The sequence below is a fragment of the Grampus griseus genome (genome assembly GCF_964374135.1).
Source record: "Grampus griseus genome assembly, chromosome: 16".
In the NCBI taxonomy this organism is placed as follows: domain Eukaryota; kingdom Metazoa; phylum Chordata; class Mammalia; order Artiodactyla; family Delphinidae; genus Grampus; species Grampus griseus.
The window spans coordinates 8,157,931-8,177,402 of record NC_139010.1 but is presented as its reverse complement, the minus strand read 5'-3'; the positions used below and the strand labels follow the sequence as shown (position 1 = coordinate 8,177,402).

Sequence of the window (19,472 nt, the reverse complement as noted above, 5' to 3'; positions counted from 1 at the left end):
GGCGGTAAACCAGGGGCCTGATCTGAGGTAGGCAGATCTGTTACACACGCATCTTATTACTTAAGTAAGAGAACTGGGGGACACTGAGTTATTGGTGATTATTTTGAAAATCCTGTCTTTTGGGCGTAGCACAGGGAAAACCTAATGGATCTTTAATATGTAGCTCTGTGGAAAGCAGAAAGAGCTCCATTTTCCTGTATCCAAGGACTGGATATTTTATGCTTAGTATCTTCTACGGTGCTTAGAATCTTGTTTTTCATAAGTAGGGTTCAGTAAATACTTGTCACTTGATAGCTCTTGAACGTTTTTTCATATATTTCCAGTTAAATTTATATAAAGATGCTTTATCTGTAGACTACATAGACTATCTCTATAGACTATAATTTCATCGTGTATTTTCTTTATAGTGTATATTTGATTTATATGCTTTTTAGTGTATATAAACAGATATAATTTTAGTGTCCTTAACATAGAGTGTTGGTCTTTAGGTTTTCATGTAAAGAGCCCTGGAGTGGGGTGTAAGGACATCTGATTCTTGACCCATCTCTCTGGCTGTGCATGCATGACCTTGGACAAGCCTCTCAACCTCTTTATCTAAATATCCTGATTGGTGAAATAAGGGGCTTGGACTAGATCAGTGGTTTCCCTCTTTTTTGACTGTGATCTGCAATAGCTTTAGTTTTACACTGTGATCAGTACAAACATTGGTATATTTAACTGACACACAAGTTCACAAGACAGTACCGGTCCTTACTACACATGTTGCCATCTGATATTTTTTATCCTTTTTTTTTTTTTTTTTTGCGGTACGCGGGCCTCTCACTGTTGTGCCCTCTCCCGTTGCGGAGCACAGGCTCCGGACGCGCAGGCTCAGCGGCCATGGCTCACGGACCCAGCCGCTCCGCGGCACGTGAGATCTTCCCGAACCGGGGCACGAACCTGCGTCCCCTGCATCGGCAGGCGGACTCTCAACCACTGCTCCACCAGGGAAGCCCCCATCCTATTTTATTTAAAACACTGGTGATGGTCCACTAAGGTCATTCCACAACCGATTAATGATTCCACTCACAAGCAACATGCCTCAGGGATTTCCAGGCTGTTTCTGTTTCAGGATTCTATGCTTATAGGTATGTTACAAATGTAAAAAAAAAGAAGTATTAAAAACTGTAGTGTGGTTGAGAGATTCAAAGGCACGGGTGTTGCACTAACTGTGCTTTGTATAAATGTGGTGCCTGGTTTATTGGACTCATAGCAGTGGCCTCCCATTTACATGGTATTTACTCTGTACAACACAGGGATACAGAAGAACAGCATGTTCTTTGTTCAGAGTCATAATCTAATGGACACAGTCTCAGATTTCCAAGAGGCCTCATGTCATCTGTGTGGCCTTGTGAGTCTTCTGTCCCAACACCCCTGAGGCTCAGGACCTACCTGTATCAGTTGAGGTACACTTTTTGGGATAGGAAGAATCTGTATGTGTGCAGGATATAAGGAAAAGCTTTTTTTTCCTGTTGTGTGCAATCCTCTGATCTCAATCATTTGCTTTGCTTTGGTGCATATGCCCCTTCACACCCCACTGCAGTCCTGTCAATGCACATGTACCTTTGATCTAATTTCCAGTCTTTTGTAGGGTCTCAGGTCCAGGCAGAAGGGCTTTCGTAGGCTTTTGGACTAGGTTAGGAGCTCCAGCTAAATGTTTCCATAGGTACCCTTGCAATAACTAATGACACCAACTACCACAGAGTTGAGCCAAACTAAATAGGTTAAGTGGACAGTCCCCTACAAGACTGCCCTCATGCACCAGTCACAGATGTGGGGGAGGGGTGGTGTCTCCAGGCCACTCTTCTGACCAGCCAGCTACTAATTTGGAGGTTCCTACTACCCTCTCAGGTTCAATAACTCACTGCAAGGACTCAGAACTCAAGAACATACGTATGATTACAGTTTTATTGTAGCAAAAGGATATAAATCAAAACCAGCCAGGGGGCTTCCCGGGTGGCGCAGCGGTTAAGAATCCGCCTGCCAATGCAGGGAACACGGTTCGAGTCCTGGTCCGGGAAGATCCCACATGCTGCGGAGCAACGAAGCCCGTGTGCCACAACTACTGAGCCCGCCGTGCCACACTACTGAGCCTGCACTCGAGCCCCCGAGCCACAACTACTGAAGCCCGCACGCCTAGAGCCCGTGCTCCCCAACAAGAGAAGCCACCGCAGTGAGAAGCCCACTCACCGCAACTAGAGAAAGCCTGCGCACAGCAACAAAGACCCAACACAGCCAAAAATAGAAACAACCCAGCCAGGGACTTCCTTGGCGGTCCAGTGGTTAGGACTCAGTGCGTTCACTGTCAAGGGCCTGGGTTCCATCCCTGGTCAGAGAACTGAGATCCTCCAAGTCCCGTGGGGCAAAAAACAAAAAACAACCAGCCAAAGGGAAAGACGAGGGGCACAGGGAGAGGTCTGGGAGAATCCCAAATTCAGAGCTTCTGTTCCCTCCCTGTGGAGACCGAAACTTACCCCTCCTAGCACACGGCACACTGACGTGTAATACACAGAGTAGTGCCAACCGGCCAGACCCCATCAGGAACCATCTCCTTAGCCTAAACTGTCAGGATCCACTATGAATAAAACACATGCCTATCACTCCAAGGTTTTAAAGAGGATCCCGCCTCTGCCTCTTTAAATTTAAACTACATACATAATGTTTTCAGTGGCTATGACAACTTGACAACTCAACGTTTTCTATGTTTTTCCTTCAATCTCTTACCCGTTGCACTTTTCCAGGAATCGCTCCATTTAATTTTCTTCCACTCCTGAGGCTATACTGTAACATCATTTGAAATCGTATGGTTTCACTCTTCTGACCAGCCAGCTACTAATCGTATGATTATGGTCCTTGGGGCACAACGGATTGTGACTGAACTTGAAAAGCAAATTCCATTAAATTCAAACAAGAGTCACGCGTTACCTGCATTCTATAAAAAGATGAAGCATTTGTGGTCAGTGACCTTCCTTCTTTGACACAAGTAGGGAGGTCGGCTACACACGCTTTGGAGTCTGCGCACGACCGCCACGTGCCGCCCTGGTTACATCACGCTCAGCGGCTTTTACGGGAGTGCGCGGCCTCCAGCAAAATCCCGACTCCTACGCGAACGGCGACGGCGGCGGCGGCGCCCAAGCCCCTGCGCAGGCGCAGAAGCAGCGCGGGAGCCTCCGCTCAGGCACTGCCGCGGACATCCTAGGGGGCCTCGGCCACAGGGGCCGGAAGTGACGCATCTCCGCCTTTCCGCGTCCCTCGCGGCGGGCGTCGGGGCTCAGCGGCGCAGTCCGCTCCGAGAGTTCTGAGCCAACGGCTTCTTCGCGGGCCCCGCCGCCGCCGACCCCACTCCTCGTTGGAGAGAAGATGGTGGGCCGGAACAGCGCCATCGCCGCCGGCGTGTGCGGGGCCCTTTTCATCGGGTACTGCATTTACTTCGACCGCAAGAGGCGGAGTGACCCCAACTTCAAGAACAGGCTGCGGGAACGTGAGTGGGTCCCCTGTCTCCTGGGCCTGATGCCTCCCCACTCCACCCCGGCGTCCCCATCCCCTCCTGCCCCTCGCCGGGCCGCCGCGTGCTGGGCGGCCGCGTGCTGGGCGGCCGCGTGGTGCTGCCGGGTCTGGGGCGGCGAGCGAACAAGCCAGAGAAAGGTGATGGCGCTGGCCGCGCGCTCCCAGGGCTGCTCCCGGCCCTTGTGCCCCGCACGAGTCCCTCCATTTTGGAGGAGGGAGCTTTCCCATTTTGTTTTCCCCAAACACTTTTCGGCGTGTAGATGCATATTTGTTTGTATTATGATTTAGGGCGGGGGTTGTGGTCCTTTTTGCTGTTGATCTTTCTAAACCTCTATTTCTAGCTCGAAAGTTGCGGAGTTTTTTTGTATTACGAATTTGTGCTTGAGACCAAATCTGCAAATCCAGCTCGGTATCGTTCTCAAACGATAAGGTTGCATTCTTAAACCCTCTTGGTAGCTTCGTTCTAAAGGCTTCCAAGATATGAGTGAATGCTATAGAGATTGCAGGGGAGTCCAAAGGGCTTTGCTTCTGTGGCTCAGTCTTATTTCATACCTGCGACATCTTTTAAGAGAGATTTACAAGAGGGGAATCGTGTCACCAAAACCTTTGTGATCTTTGAATTTCGGAGGTATGCTCGTTTGCAGCAATAGAAGGGCAAATTTGTTGCATTAAAAAATAACTTTGGTAACTTACCTAGGTTGCTCAGTCAAAACAGTTCATAAAATTAGAATTTATATGTAAGTTATTAAAGCCCATGAAGTACGAAGAAGTGAGTATCCTATTTAATGATTTACTGCTTAATTAAGCTAAAATAAGGCATTTCACATGTTCTATAGTCACACGTGGCTAGTGACTACCTTACTGGAAAAGGTGCTCTTATACCATCTACAATATGATATCTGATTCTAGCTCTCCTATGTCCCAGGAAGAAAGGGATATGGAGATAATTTATTTTATTTATGGTTAGGTGGAGTAATGGAAATAGTGCTGTTTTGGATTCAGACACTGAGTTTTCTGGCCCAGGTTAGTCACAGATTAGCATAATCTTGGGCTGAGTCTTAATTTTCTTAGCTTGCAAAATCAGGTAATGCCTCTAGTTGGTTTTTTGAAGATTAAAATATTTGAGGTGCCTGCCACCATTCCTGACATGGAGAAGGCCCTGTAAATGCTGGCTGTAAGTGTAACTGTTGGAATTTAGATAATTTTCCTGTAGTTTCAGAAATAGCTGGGGGGTGATGGCGTGGATGCAGAGCTCTGTAAAGAATGGATTAACCTTTTTTTCTTTGGAAACACTACAGTTCTATTGTTAAACCTTGAGAAAATGAATTTTTGGTTGAAGAAATCATGAAACTAGCATTTTGGACAAATTGAGAAATCTGTTATTTTCAGAATTTCTTTTCCATCATCCTCAATCCATAAATTTTTTTTCTAGTTTCAGCAGTATCCTGGTGACTTAAGTGGTCAGGCTTGAATTAGTAGCTGAATAACCCTTGAGCAACGGATTTCAACCTTTAGTTTTCCTCTGTTGTAAAATAGTATAATGTAGAGTTTAGTACAGTACCTCTGGCACATGGTAATGGATGAACGCTGAAGATTGTTTATGAATATAATTATTTGATATTTTCTTTACCAGGTAAACCTTATTCAGAGTAATTTTGCAGTCTGTTTAAAGTCTGTATGGTTGACCGATTTTAAGAACTTGATGGCGTTTTGTATTTGTGGAGCGAAATTGATTTCAGTTTAGTTTAATTTCGTGTTTTTCTAGCCTAATTCCTAATAGAATATTTACATCTATAATAAAAGGGCAGCGTTTTTCAAATCAGTGTTTCTGGGGTTTTGTTTTGTGTGTGTGTATTTTTTTTTTTTTAAGGAAGAGAGTTAAGATGTTTAAAATAGGTTTGAGGTTAGATCTGGGATTCTAATTTATTCAGTTTTTTTTAAACCTTCCATTAGTAAGAGCAGATTACCAGAACTCCTACAGCATAATTTATATCTAAATAATCACTAATAAATGAAAATTAATCTACAAATTATAGTGCCAACTATAGATGTTTTTCATTATACAGCACTGTGTAAAATGATTCATCATTTTAAGATATATTGAGTAATCTTCTCATTTAAATGAATGCTTTAAGAATGATTTAGATTTGGGACTTTTTGTAAGTTCATATTTTATGTAGTTTTTTTTAGTCTGTTTTAACTTGTTAGGTTACACAGTAGCACTTTGGACTGATTTCTAGCAAATCTTGAGTCGATTTGCTGATTGAATGTGTAACTCCTTGGTTTTTCAGTGTGTTCTGTGTCCTTTTGTCACAGAGATCCTATTTGATACTGTCCCTGAAAATAAGTTAATGTAACAATTGTCTTATAAAAGTAAAGCCAGAATTTTAATCTTATAGCTATAAATTTATACAAGCTAATTGTCTTATAAATTAAACCACAATTTTAATCTTAACAGCTATAAATTTAAAGCAACTAAGCGATCTTAAAATTTGGTAACTATCAAACATTCAACAACAATCATGCGTTCTTCTCCACTCCATTTAAAAAAAAAAAACCTGTAAGATTGGAAACTAATACTGTTTCATTATCATTTTTGTCATTTTCCATAATTCTGACTTAGCATATTGTATTTCTCTGTTTATTCCACAAACTTTCCAGGTTTAACTTCTGAGGTGCTGTAACATGGCGATGATAATAGGGTTACTATGAGGATAAAATAAACTAATTAATAACATTTAGAATAGTGTCTGGCATGTAACATCTAAAACAGGTGCTTACCCTTAACATCCAAGTGTTCCATGTCCAATTCCTCTGTGAGGGCTTTCTCTTCTAGTTGTAGTACCCTCCCAGCACTAGGCTGTACCGTGATACTTAGTAATTAGTTAATATAGTCTGGTTATCAGTCATTATTTTCTGCCTAAAGAGGGCTGAACGAAACCCTTAGTTAAGCAAATTGGGGGTAGAATATATTATGCGTTCTGTTTCCCCACAGTTGCCCGGTGATGAACACCTAGCAAAGGTAGCTGGTGGGGAAAATAGACAGTCTTCAAAATAATATGTAAGATAGCTTTAACCTATTTTTTGTTGTTGAAAGTGCTAAGACAGTTTTTAAGCCTTAGAGTTGTAGCACTTTATGTAATCTGGGGGCTAGAGTTGGCCAGAGACACTGGTGTGGTTAAACCTAGTTTGTAAGTGTAGATAAGAAAAGGTTCCCTGACTGTAGTAAATTAACCATCTGTCTCTGCACTTAGGCAAACAGGTCACTGCCTCTTTAGTCATGTATTGAAATTTGGATTTATAGAATGCTTTAAGGTTTTAAGAGGACATTTGCACCGTCAATACACTGAATGTTTATATCTCACGATACCAACCAGGCACTGTTTAAAAATACATTAACTCATTTAATCCTCATATCAACTCTATGAAGCAGGTATTGTTCATAAACCAGTTGTTACATACAGAGAAGGGGAGACACCGGTTAACTGTAACTTGCCCAAGGTCACACTGCTAGTCAACGGAAGATCTGGGATATAAAGGAAGCCCGAGCTTCCTTGTGCCAACACTCTTTCACACAGGGTGTACAATTAAACAACAACTTAAAATACTGTTAGTGTCCTATTATTGATTTGGTTTTAAGGGTTGACTAACAGATTTAAACAGCATCACTTACTCCTAAGATTTGTAGTATTGCTATTTCATATCAAAAAACAAACAAAAAACCAAAACAACTTACAAACTTTAGGCAGAGGGGTTTTTTTTCTTAACTAGCTGGCAGTAGTTGAATTAAGAATCATTTCTGAGTGCTACCCTTCTTCCCTCTTATTTTTGCCAAATGCATAAAAACTATGCTTTTTTTTCTTTTTTTTTTTTAAGAAAACTGTCAAATGCTGGGGGTTTTGTTGGTTTTATTTTGTTTTTTTGTTTTTGTTGTTGTTTTGTTTTTTTCCCTATTTAAGAATGCCAGGTAGTTTTCAAAAGTCAGTAAAGACAGAGTCTGTTATATTTCAGCAATAAAGCTCCGAAACAACAGTGGCTTGAGTTTTGTTCGTGTTTCATGTCCTGTGTAGGTTGAAGGTGGGAGGAGAGGCTTGCTTTGCTTATGATAATTACTCAAGAGACCCAGCTGGGGGAGTGTCTCCATCTTGTAAACTGCTCATCCTGGTGCCTGAGAGGGAAGGAAAGCTCTTCTGCCCAGAAATGTCCTAGTGTCCATAGCTCATTGACCAGAACAATTTTTATGACCCTGACAAATCACAAGAAGAGAGCTTGAGTCAAGCATGTTTTGCAAATAGAATGAATGACTGCCACAGCATTTAGACTTCCTTTGATTCCCATTTTAATAATGATGAAATGAAAATATTACCTTTCTTGCAGGAAGAAAGAAACAGAAGCTTGCCAAGGAGAGAGCTGGACTTTCCAAGGTATAATCTCTTTTAGAGAAACAATTATTTTACAGTCTACTTCAAATGTGTATTTTGAGAATGCTAATTGGTATCAGACATTGATTTTCTGTTTTAAAATATATATATATATATTTTTTTGCGGTACGCGGGCCTCTCACCGCTGTGGCCTCTCCCGTTGCGGAGCACAGGCTCCGGACGCGCAGGCCCAGCGGCCATGGCTCACTGGCCCAGCCGCTCCGCGGCATGTGGGATCTTCCCGGACCGGACGGGGGCACGAACCTGTGTCCCCTGCATCGGCAGGCAGACTCTCAACCACTGCGCCACCGGGGAAGCCCTGTACTCTTTACCTTTTACTTTAGGTTTGATTCACAGTTTTCTAAGAACAAATATCACTTTGATCAAAAAGTATTTTTTCTTGCATTTATTTGAATGTAGATACTAACCTCTAATCCTTGCGAGTGTTGTTGAAGAGTGAATTTCTTTTTGTCAGTTTTCATAATGAGCTATTCAGGTTTTTTTAGTGGCATGATTTTTTGTATTGTTTATATTCCTGGAGTAATTTTGGTATCAGTTACTAAATATTCTATTTCTAAACAGTTACCTGACCTTAAAGATGCTGAAGCCGTTCAGAAATTCTTCCTTGAAGAAATACAGCTTGGTGAAGAGTTACTAGCTCAAGGTAATTAATATTCATTAGAAGACTAGGAAACAAGGCAAAATTCTTCACACTAATATAAACTTATGGTGGTGAGTGGCTTTTTTAATGTAGTGTGGGCTCTTGTTTAAAAAGATACTGTAAATACTTCAAGACAAGTTTTTAGGCATTTAATAATATGAGACATTTAATAATATGAGGACAAGTAATCTTTACAAATGAGGTTGCTTTTAAGTACTTTAGAGAATACAGTCATAGTGTAATATATAAATAGTGACTGAAAGAATATCTGGGAGTATAATTCCCTCAACTCCTTCATCTAACCTTCAGGTCTTTTCTAGTACTTATAGGAAGGAATGGCTAATATAATAAGTCCCAGAGGAGGCTGAAGGTTAATTTACCTGTTCAGAAGTATTTATAAATATTTTTACTGTCAAATTAGCTTTTATCTCAAAGTAGCTTTGAAGTAGTTTCTGTCATTAATAAAAAAAGTATCACGTGTCAACTTGTTTTTCCTATTCTCACTGTTATAATAGATTTAGATAGTATTGAACTACATGATGCAGGTCATTTGTGGGGTGTTTTTTTTCCCTTTTTTTTATGGGGAGACATTAAAGGTTTGCGATGGTGATATTACTTTTTATCATGTCTCCTGTTTCATAAGAAATAATTCTTGAGAGAGGTAAGGGAGGCAGTAATTGTTTTTTATTTGATTGGTATAGTAAGCTGCTAATATTTATAAATTAAAATGGAAACGTCTTGCTAGGAAATAATTGACTTTTTTCACGGTATAAGAAAAATATGAAGTTTGATCATAGGGCAAGGTAAAGCACTTAAATCCTCGTTAGGATCGTTTGAGAGGCTATGACTGTATTACTTTAATATCTAAAAAGAAAAGCATGTGTAATGATATGTGTCTAAGGATAGAGCGTATGTTTGGGTTATATTGGAGATCCATGTACTGTGGGCATCTGTCTATTTGTCTTTAGCCTTTAGATCCAGATGGAAAAGAAAAGTTAACTCATGGTGGTGGGGGGACGGGGGGGTCAAGGAAGGGTAGAGAAGAGTTGTTCTTTTTCCCAGGCGTATGTTGCTCCCGTTTCAGCCCAACACACCCAGAGGGGTACTTAACTCAGCTGCCAAGCTGCCTTTTCTTCTGGTGGAATCTACCAACCCAGCCTGAGGTAGAAGACTCAGGTGGTTAGAATTTGGGAAAAGTAAGCCATGAGAAAGCATAAGCAGCTTAGGCAGTGAGCGTTATTGCTTGGCAAGGCCTCCTGCGTCCAGGGGTCTTCCATAAGCATACTCGCTTAGCTGGGCAAGAGCTCGTCTCAGGATATGTGAATGCGATTGGAGCTGCAAGGGCAGAGGGGAAGCGGTTTGTTTCACTGCGCTGAATTGCTGTGGTTGTTCATGAGTGGTTTCCAGTGTGTTTAGAAGTTTTAGGAGGTGTCTCAGAGGATCCCCTGTGTTCTACACGTAACCCTCTGGTATAGTCACTCTATTTCCATTCAATAATCGGAATTCATATCCTCAGACAACAGTGTGATCCCGTCTGTTGCCTGTAAGTTCAGTGGCATGAGGATTCACTGGCCATGTGGCATCTTAATTTCCAAGTCAGTGGAGCCATTGTGTCCCCGATGGAAGTCCCATCTTATGTGGAAGACCTAAGTCTTATATTTTCCGTTTTTAATTCTTCTTTGTAGAGTTAATGGTTTCTTCAGTTTGAATACTTCAAGTGGAAATGCTAGGTGGAGGCAGTTCCTCCTCATTTACCAGAGTCTTTACTCCCTTGTTTGGTCACATTCTTACTCAGGGCTGGAAAACTTTGTTTACTGGTTTATTATATTTGTTTTTTTTTTTAAGTGTAATTTTTATTTTTTTGGTTTATTATAGATGATAGCACTGAGGAGCAGCCAGACAGAAGAGAGGCGTAGGGTTAGGGGTGGGACTTCCACGCCTTCTCTGGAGGTGCCGCCCTCCTAGTGCTTCGATGTATTCACCAACCCAGAAGCTCGGGAAATAATTTCTTGACATAATCAGAATTTGTTCAGTTTCACGGAAAGAGTTACAAATGGCACAGTCCCTACATTAAATTGCCAACAAACTAAGATTAAAAATCAGTGAGTAGGAGAACCAATGAAAAAGTCTACAACAGAAAATGAGTTAGCTACCAATCAGGGAAACATTTTCACGTCTCCTTCAGGCTGCACCTTGAGTTCCCTGAGAGGGAGGGCCTAGGCATTGGGGAAACGAGAGCATTCTGCTCAACACAGCAGTGTTTCATACCAAATGGCGACTTCCATCTTGTAACACTTGGTTTGTTCTTCCTCTGCTCTGTCATAAAAGGATTATATGGTGCTTTCAATGCTGTTGGTATTATAAAACATACTACTTGATATCTGGCTATCAGGTCAGCAAAAGTTGTAGCAACATCATGTGTGAAGGTAGCTCAAGATGACAAGTTGACTGCGATTGAGGTCCTGTAAATGTGTAAATGTATCCAGGATTGCTTGGCATTTTTTGCTGTTGGATCTGCAGAGAGGTTGACTGCCAGTGATGACTAGGTTCAGAAGAGATTAAAGGCCTTTAGGGTGTCTACTTACATGTGGTGATATTCATACAGTATAAGGGATTAGTTTAAAGTGAAATTGGGCCTGTCTACCTCAGTCCCCCAATCTTCCAGTTCTCTATTCTCATAGAAAATATTGTTTCATTGTTAGCAATTTCTTATGTATTCTTAGTATATAAATAGTAATAAACTTGGACATTTCTTTTTTTTTTTTTTAAACTTGGACATTTCTGTACCTTATTTTCCCCTCTTTGTATGTGTGTTGGAGTCCCTTCAATATCAGTACATATAATCTGACTCATTCTTGTTCATGGCTTCTTAATCAGTTATATGAGTGTACTTACTATATTTTCTAGGTTTTACTTGCACAATGTTTTTGGTCATTTTCACTTGGAGATACAGTGAAGACTTTAGGGTTGAATTTTGAACAAAGGCAAAGGCTTTTCCAGTCTCATGTTATGTTTATGTAAATCTTCCAGGTGAATATGAGAAGGGTGTGGACCACCTGACAAACGCGATTGCTGTGTGTGGACAGCCACAGCAGTTACTGCAAGTGTTGCAGCAAACTCTTCCACCACCAGTGTTCCAGATGCTTCTGACTAAGCTCCCAACAATTAGTCAGGTAAAGATTTGAAATGTTATGAAATAAGTGAGTAGTATCTGAGAGTTAAATGTTTAGGGACATTGGCATTTTAAAAAGGAGCCTAGTGGACATGATGACATCATGAAACTCTCCTCCATGTAATGAAAAGGAGATGTCAGTGCTTGACCTTTTCTTCCCTAAGAGAAAAGCATCCAAATGAGGGGGCATAAAATCTAGTGATTGTGCCCAGGAAGTCGTTTAGGAATTATGTCTCTTAGTGTTAAATCTCAGGCCTTAGTATTCAAATCATCAAATTCAGGCCACTCCCAGCTACTTTCTGAACCTAGCTTTCTGCCTCTTGTGTGAAACCACGCATGCAGTTAAGGGGCCTGGCAGAGGCCAGAGGAGCCAAGGTGGCATGGCTTGGAAGTCAGGTCATAAAGGGCTCTGGGTTCCCTCTGACCTCACTTGTCTGAAGGCCCCAGTGTCTCTGCTGCTGCTGAGGTGGGCTTCAAGTTTGGAGCTATTCGACTACATCCCATTTAAATAAGAGGTTAAGCATAACTTAGGAGTTAATTAAAATGCATTCCTTTTAAATCCTTCTCAAGGAGCCCGAATGAATCTACTTTTTGGAATATCGTGTCTATTAAATGAATTTTCATCTTTGATATAATTAAAAATTAGTAAAATGACTGGTTAATTCTTTAAACTCATCTTTACAATTCTTTAAACTAATCTTTACTCATCTAGATTGGAAAGGGACTGAAAAGAAAAGGGTCCTAAAGATTTAAGGGAATGGACCTAGAGCCTGTCATACAGAGTGTAGTAAGTCAGAAAGAGAAAAACAAATAACCGTATGCTAACACATATACATGGAATCTTAAAAAAAAAAAATGGGGGCTTCCCTGGTGGCGCAGTGGTTGAGAGTCTGCCTGCCGATGCAGGGGACATGGGTTCGTGCCCCGGTCCGGGAGGATCCCACATGCCGCGGAGCGGCTGGGCCCGTGAGCCATGGCCGCTGGGCCTGCGCGTCCGGAGCCTGTGCTCCGCAACGGGAGAGGCCACAACAGTGAGAGGCCCGCGTACCGCAAAAAAAAAAAAAAAAAAAATGGTTCTGATGAACCTAGAGGCAGGACAGGAATAAAGACACAGACGTAGAGAATGGACTTGAGGACACGGGAGGGGGAAGGGTGTGAGAGAGTGGCATGGACATATATACACTACCAAACATAAAATAGCTAGTGGGAAGCAGCCACATAGCACAGGGAGATCAGCTCGGTGCTTTGCAACCACCTAGAGGGGTGGGATAGGGAGGGTGGGAGGGAGATGCAAGAGGGAGGGGATATGGGGATATATGTATACGTATAGCTGATTCACTTTGTTATACAGCAGAAACTAACACAACATTGTAAAGCAGTTATACTCCAAAAAAGATGTTTAAAAAAAAAAAAGGATTTAAGGGAAAGAGTTGGAAAACCAAGGAATTTCAGTCTTTTTTATTTTAGACTAATGTGGTTCCCAGTCAGTTGTCAGAATCCTCTAAGATTATCTGTCTTTTGAAAGACAGCATAGCATAGTGCTTTTGGGAAATTGACCTGAGGATGATGTCTTTGTATAATGACTGTGACCATTTACAGACAGAAAAGGGAAATGTTTGGAGGATAGAATGATCAGTATAGCACTAATTGGTATTTCTTCCTGTGGGAGTGAAAAGAGATCTTAAATTCTTTTTGGTTTTAGTTACAAAATTGACTAACATGTAACACGATATAATGTTATGGTTCCTTTGTTGACTTGAATTTTGAGATGGGACTGACAATGATCATTATTTTCTCAGATAAAAACAACGTATGAAGTGTTAAATGTTGATATCTCAGTATGGGTAAACCTCAGCAAGATTTGATTCAGAGATTTGATACAAAGGGCATTTTATGTTGAACTTAGAATCCTGATTAAATGCTTATCATACTTCTAAAAATTAAAAATTCTTTTCTCTTTCAGAGAATTGTAAGTGCTCAGAGCTTGGCTGAAGATGATGTGGAATGAGAAATATGTCAACATAATAATCTCAATTTTAAAATATTTTAAAAATCTGAACTTGGAAGATGATCAGCTCTGGGGGAGTAAGGGCAAATACGCTTGTTATGGACTGTCCTACACTGAGATCTACCAAAGTTAATTTTTACTTTGTGTAGATCCATTTGTCTGTTTTATTTATTTTTCTCAGTGAAAAGTGTATTTTGATAGGTTTTGATTTTATAAATACACTATCAGTTACCGAGATATGGATTTTGTTCATTCCTAAAATGTGCAGTTAGAATGTACATGTATAACATCATATTACTTAAATTAAAAATGCCCAGTGCTCAGTTTTGATAGGCCAAAAAAAGTGTAGAAGAAACCTGAAGAATGCAGTTTTTTCCTTTAAGCTAGTACAGTTTGCTGTACACCAGATGATTGGATGGAAACTTGATTGTGTATTAAAACTGAGCATTAAAATCTTTAAGAGATTCTTTCTTTCCATTTAATCTCTTAAATATGTCTAATGTGCTGCTGTGCTATAGTAACTTCACTCCCACCGTTGATTATATCAGTGGGCCTAATGTGTTCCGGATATTTATCTCCTTGTATTTTAGATATGTGTAGTTGCAAATAGCACCAGGAATTAGATCTGTGTACACCCTTAATCTAGCTGAGTAAGCTTTGCCAGTTAATGTCTGCCCACATTTATAAAATGAGGGAATTGGTCTGCTGATTCAGCTTCTAATTCCTTTGGTTCTGTTCAGCATTTTCAAATCCCTTTTTCTGAGGGATATATCTGTTTGGGCAACCAGCCCTTGCATTTTTTAATACTCTGAATTTTGCATGCTTGCCTGACTTAGTATTTCTGAATTGATTTTTTTTTAAGGTATAACTTGTGTTGATTTTCAGTGAAATCATGTTTCTGTCACTACTTTTGTAAATTAATCTGAAATTTAACCTTCAAGGTAGCTGGGACAATATGCTTGTAAAAGTTTGTGTTCCCCTTTGCTTTTATCGTCAGTGTACCTCCTGAATCCCCTTCCAGCCTGATTCACTTATCTTGTTATGGGAATAAGGTATAACTTTGTGGCTGAAGACTTGCAAAGAATGAAGATAATGGGACCTTTTATTCTCAAAATAGTGACATTATCTGCAGCCACAGATTCAGTATCAGACCTGAGAATAAAGATCCTTGGTACTTAGTGGTGTTTGTTGAGCATTTCTCGTTGTACCGGTTGCCTTTATTCTGTCTGAATGTAGAGAGACCGTTTCTGTGTATTAGACATTTTGTTTTTCTTAAAAACTTTAACTGCAGGGTTTTGTGGTGGTTGGGATGTAGTGGGATGAGTTTGGAGTGTGGTTCTAGTTTCTCCCTCTGGATAGCTGCCAGCCTTGGGCAAGTCCACATGACATCTCAACTCCAGTATTCTCATCTGTAAAATAAGAACATCAGACTAGGTCCCTTGCACATTAAAGGACTCTTCCTCAGGAACCTTCCAGGTTTGTGAACAGTGTGCTTTTTTCAGTGACAAGCCTGCATGCTTTTTGAGGGGTGAGGTGGAGTGGGGTGACTAGTTCAAACATGTGTTGGTAGGTTCATTTTCCTAGTAGGATCCCAAATCCAAAACAGTATAGTGGTGATTCGTCAGTAATTGACCGTGCAGCTAGGAAACACTCTTCTGCCCTGCATCTTCCCAGACGGGGGATGGACTTGGGACAGTCAGAAGGATTGTAGGTGGGGAAAGAGCAAGGGGCAGACAGCTTGGCAAGAGAGGAATGGACCCAGGAAAACTTAAGGACTGGCTGGAGGAGTGTGAGGGGTCAACTTAGGTTTATTTTAGGAGGGAATGAAGACTATGTGCCCTTGTGAACTGTAGTGCAGCCCAAGCTGGGTATCACTTGGCTTTCTGAGAAATAATCAGCATTAATGCTTACTGAAGGTAGTGATATCCTTACTTGAGAGCTGATTATGCTAAGTACATCTTATTTGAGTGACAGCTTTGGTGCTTTAAAATTAGGTACCACTTTTGAAAGCTAGCTATGTTTTGTTAAAAACAACAACCAATACCAAAAAAGTTTTTTCCGTCTAGACAAGTAATTGCTGAACACTGTTTACTATCTAAAGTTTTACACAGTAATGGAACCAGGCGGTGGGGATGCTGGGTGAATGGTGCTCAACCCAAGATTTAAGTAGAGTGATAATAGCTTGGTTGTTCCCATGTACTAATGTTGCAGCACACTTAGGTCTTTGGAAATGGAAATGTTAGTGCACGTTGGCATGCTTCCTTGGGCAGAGATCTATTGTTTTGGTTCCACAATTTGTGCTTAAATTCTTCAACTCTTATTTGGTTGGTCTTTATGTTTTCTAACTCTGCTAAAAACTTCTTGGAACTTCTCGCACTGTGCATCCATTCTTTTCCTGAGTTCTTGGATCATCTTTACAGTCATTACTTGAGCTCTTTCCAGTAGATTGGCTGCTCCACTTTATTACTGAATTTATATCGAAATTCACCATATCTCTATAAATTCACCAGTTCCACATCTGTGAAAACTCCAGGCCTTGCCTTCGTTTCTGCTGATTCTCGGAGTCGCTCATGGCCCCTCGTGCCTCTGGCTTCCGCGTCCGCGTGTGCTGTCTTTGCATTAGCCTCTGTCAACCTATACGTAGTAGCTTAGTTACATTTCTCGACCTGGGAGAAGTGGCTCTCTGTGGGATATGTCCTGTGTGTCCCAGTACAGGACCAGGGTAGGTAGTGAGCTGTGTTTGCAGACTCAGTAGTTTCCCGGCCGCTGCCGTCTGCCCCCTAGTGGCCGAGGCTGGTCTAGAGGTTTGCGGGCGGTTCCTGCCGGTGCCCGGAAGGGGAGGGGCTGGTGCCCGCCCGCTGTTGGGCGGGGCTGGGTCTAGGCCTAGTGGCGTGTGAGGAGGTGGCCCTGGGCTCCAGTCGAGGCGGCCTGTCTACTTATGGGTGGGGCTGGGTGCCTGCCCTTTGGGTGCTTTGGCCTGAGGCGCCCCGGCGCTGGAGCCTGCAGGCTGTTGGTTGGACCAGGTCTCCGGGACCAAGGACCCAAAATGTCTGCCAGCAGCATTTATGACCCCAGAGAGAGCCGCAGACGGCCGCTACCTCCCGAGGAGACCCTCCAAGACCCGCAGGTAGGTCGGGCTCAGGCTGCTGTGCAGTCATGCCGTTGTCACGCGAGGGAGCTTGCGTGCGCCCTCCCGGAGCGGAGTCTCCTCTTCCTTCCACCCCGTCCTGTGGGGCTCCTGCGATCGAGCCGCACCGGCCTTCACAGCCAAATGCGCTCCCGATGCCAGACCCCCCCGGCTGCGGAGCCTCCCATGGGGCTCCGCGCTCACGCGGGGGTGAGGCTCTGCGATGTTAGTGTCCTCTAGCTGGGGTCGCCCGCTCAGGTGGTGTGGGACTTGATGGTGGCGAGAGGGCGCCTCTCCAACCTTCTCGTGCTTTCTTTATGTCCTTGGGTGTAGAATGCCGCCTTCTGGTAGCTGCCAGTTGTTTTAATCGACGGTTGTTCAGCAGTTGGTTGTCATTTCGTTGCGCTCCTCCGCTGTCGTCTCCACGGTTTGTACTTCAAGAGCACTTAAAACGGGGGCTTACCTGGCAGTGTCAGCGCTGTTCTGTTAGATAGATAGAAATTAGGTTCACACCTCACTTCTGTAAAGTGTGTAAAACCTGGTACAGTGTGTGTGGTGGGCAGTCGGTAAACATTGGAGTCCTCTTCTTAGTAAACTTGACGGTTTCTCATCTTGCCTGCCTTTCTGACTTTGTTGACTCAGCCTGTGGACCAGAGTGTGTGTGAATGTCAACGCAGAAGAGATTTTTCAGAAAATTGGTATATCATGCAGATACACAAAATTTCCTTTCTTGTAACATAAAAAACGCAGTTTTATTATTGCTTGTGCCTCAGCTGCGTACGTGATATTAAAAGGCTTGGAGGAAATTTTGGCTTGGTGTATGTCTGCAGAAGTGAATTCTGCTGAATTTGATGATTCAACGTAGAATCAAGTTTCTTGGTTACCATCCCTTTGAGAAAGTTGACGGTTCTGCAGCTTCTCCCCAGGAAAATGCACACTTGCCTTTGACTTAAGGGGGATCACAGATCCCAGGTTAAGAACCCCTGCTTTAGTGTCAACAGGTGAGGATTCTGTAGTAGTGTTTTCCCAGCCTTAGATGTATCAGAATCATCTGATTCTGATGGAAGCCTTGTTAAAGCAGATTGCTGGGCCCGACACTGGCCAGCAGGTCTGGGCCAGGAACACATATCAATCAGCATTTCTAGCAAGTTCCCTGGTTTTGGTGATGTTGCTGGTCTCAGGTCATGAATGTGACGCAGATGGTGACGCTCAGTGGTGAAGTGGAAAATGTGAATAGGAAATCCTTATTAGAGAACACCAGCTGTGATAAGGTCACAGATGATGTACTGTATGTAGCACTCTGAAAGTGAGACATGTACTTAAAAAAACCTGCCGACTGTAGCAGAATGTAATTATTTGGGAGCTCCCAGTACAGACCATCAGTTATCAGACTTTATGTTCAAGATAGGCCAGACCATTAAAAAAATGCATTTTAGGAATTTTTTTCAGAAAATAACCCATCGACTAGACAGGTCAACTAAACAGAAATCATGTTCCCTAAGCATGTAAGTTGTGAGTTTTTAAGTTTTTACTCCATATTTATGTCTTTGAGTGAATCAAATGGATTTATTCCCTTTTTAGATTCAGGTTTTCTGGAGCATCATATATATATATATATATGTTTACATATATATAAAATGTTTACATATATATAGATTGTTTAAATACTAATTATACTATGTATTTAAATTACATAATAAATTGTATAATTTTGGAGGTACTAAATCCTTGTTTAATTTCCGCTAATATTGATAAGGGAGTCAAGTACTTTGGCATAATACTGACAAGCTAGAGGTGGGGAGTGAAGGGTAGAAAACGGGGACGAGAGGCTGTGATGAAGCTGGAGCTTGATCTGAGAAATGGAGTGGTGCCTGGCACTCAGCATGCGCCTCCGTGTGTCGTGTGCCCGCGTGTGCTCTGCACATTCAGAGAGAGAGCCAGAACAACTGCATCCCCCTGGAAGTTCACCGAAGTCCTCAAATCCAGGTATCCCTGCCTTTTATCACATGAGAAAGTAGACTGAGCTGGCCTTTCAGTTTGTTCCTTGGTTGAGTGGGCATCTTTGAAGTTATAAAACCAGAGCCTGTCTCAGTTTACCCAGAGTAGTACACCAGACTAGTCCCCGGAGAGGCTGAACATACTCAGTGACCTCTCGACAGTGTTCACGTCACACATGCAATTGCTCAACCTACTCACCATTTGAAGAGGACAACTTAGGTTATCAGCAGAGACTGATTCTTTTTTAGACCTCTTTTTTTTTTTTTTGGCCACAGTGCTTGGCTTGTGGGATCTTAGTTTCCTGACCAGGGATTGAACTTGCACCCTCGGCAGTGAAAGTGCAGAATCCTAACCACTGGACTGCTGTGGAATTCCTTATAGACCAATTTTATCCATACCCCATTCCCAGAGAGCACTGCAGTGGTTTATAAAAGCTTCCTTTACAATTCCCTGTATTAATTAGGACCCTAGTAGCAAGTATAGAAACCCAACTTGAAAAAGCTTGAGAAATAGTGGCATTTATTAGCTCCTCACTAAGA

General features: G+C 42.1%; 1 protein-coding gene across 1 annotated transcript; it reads left to right on the top strand.

Annotated features, from left to right (window-relative positions):
• Positions 1-3,273: 3,273 nt before the first annotated feature.
• On the top strand, positions 3,274-18,654 carry TOMM20 (translocase of outer mitochondrial membrane 20). Its single transcript, XM_082673372.1, has 5 exons — positions 3,274-3,520; positions 7,924-7,970; positions 8,550-8,631; positions 11,659-11,801; positions 13,764-18,654. The coding sequence occupies exons 1-5, from the start codon at positions 3,400-3,402 to the stop codon at positions 13,806-13,808; spliced, it is 438 nt and encodes a 145-aa protein (XP_082529498.1). The 5' UTR covers positions 3,274-3,399; the 3' UTR covers positions 13,809-18,654.
• The last annotated feature ends 818 nt before the right edge of the window (positions 18,655-19,472 follow it).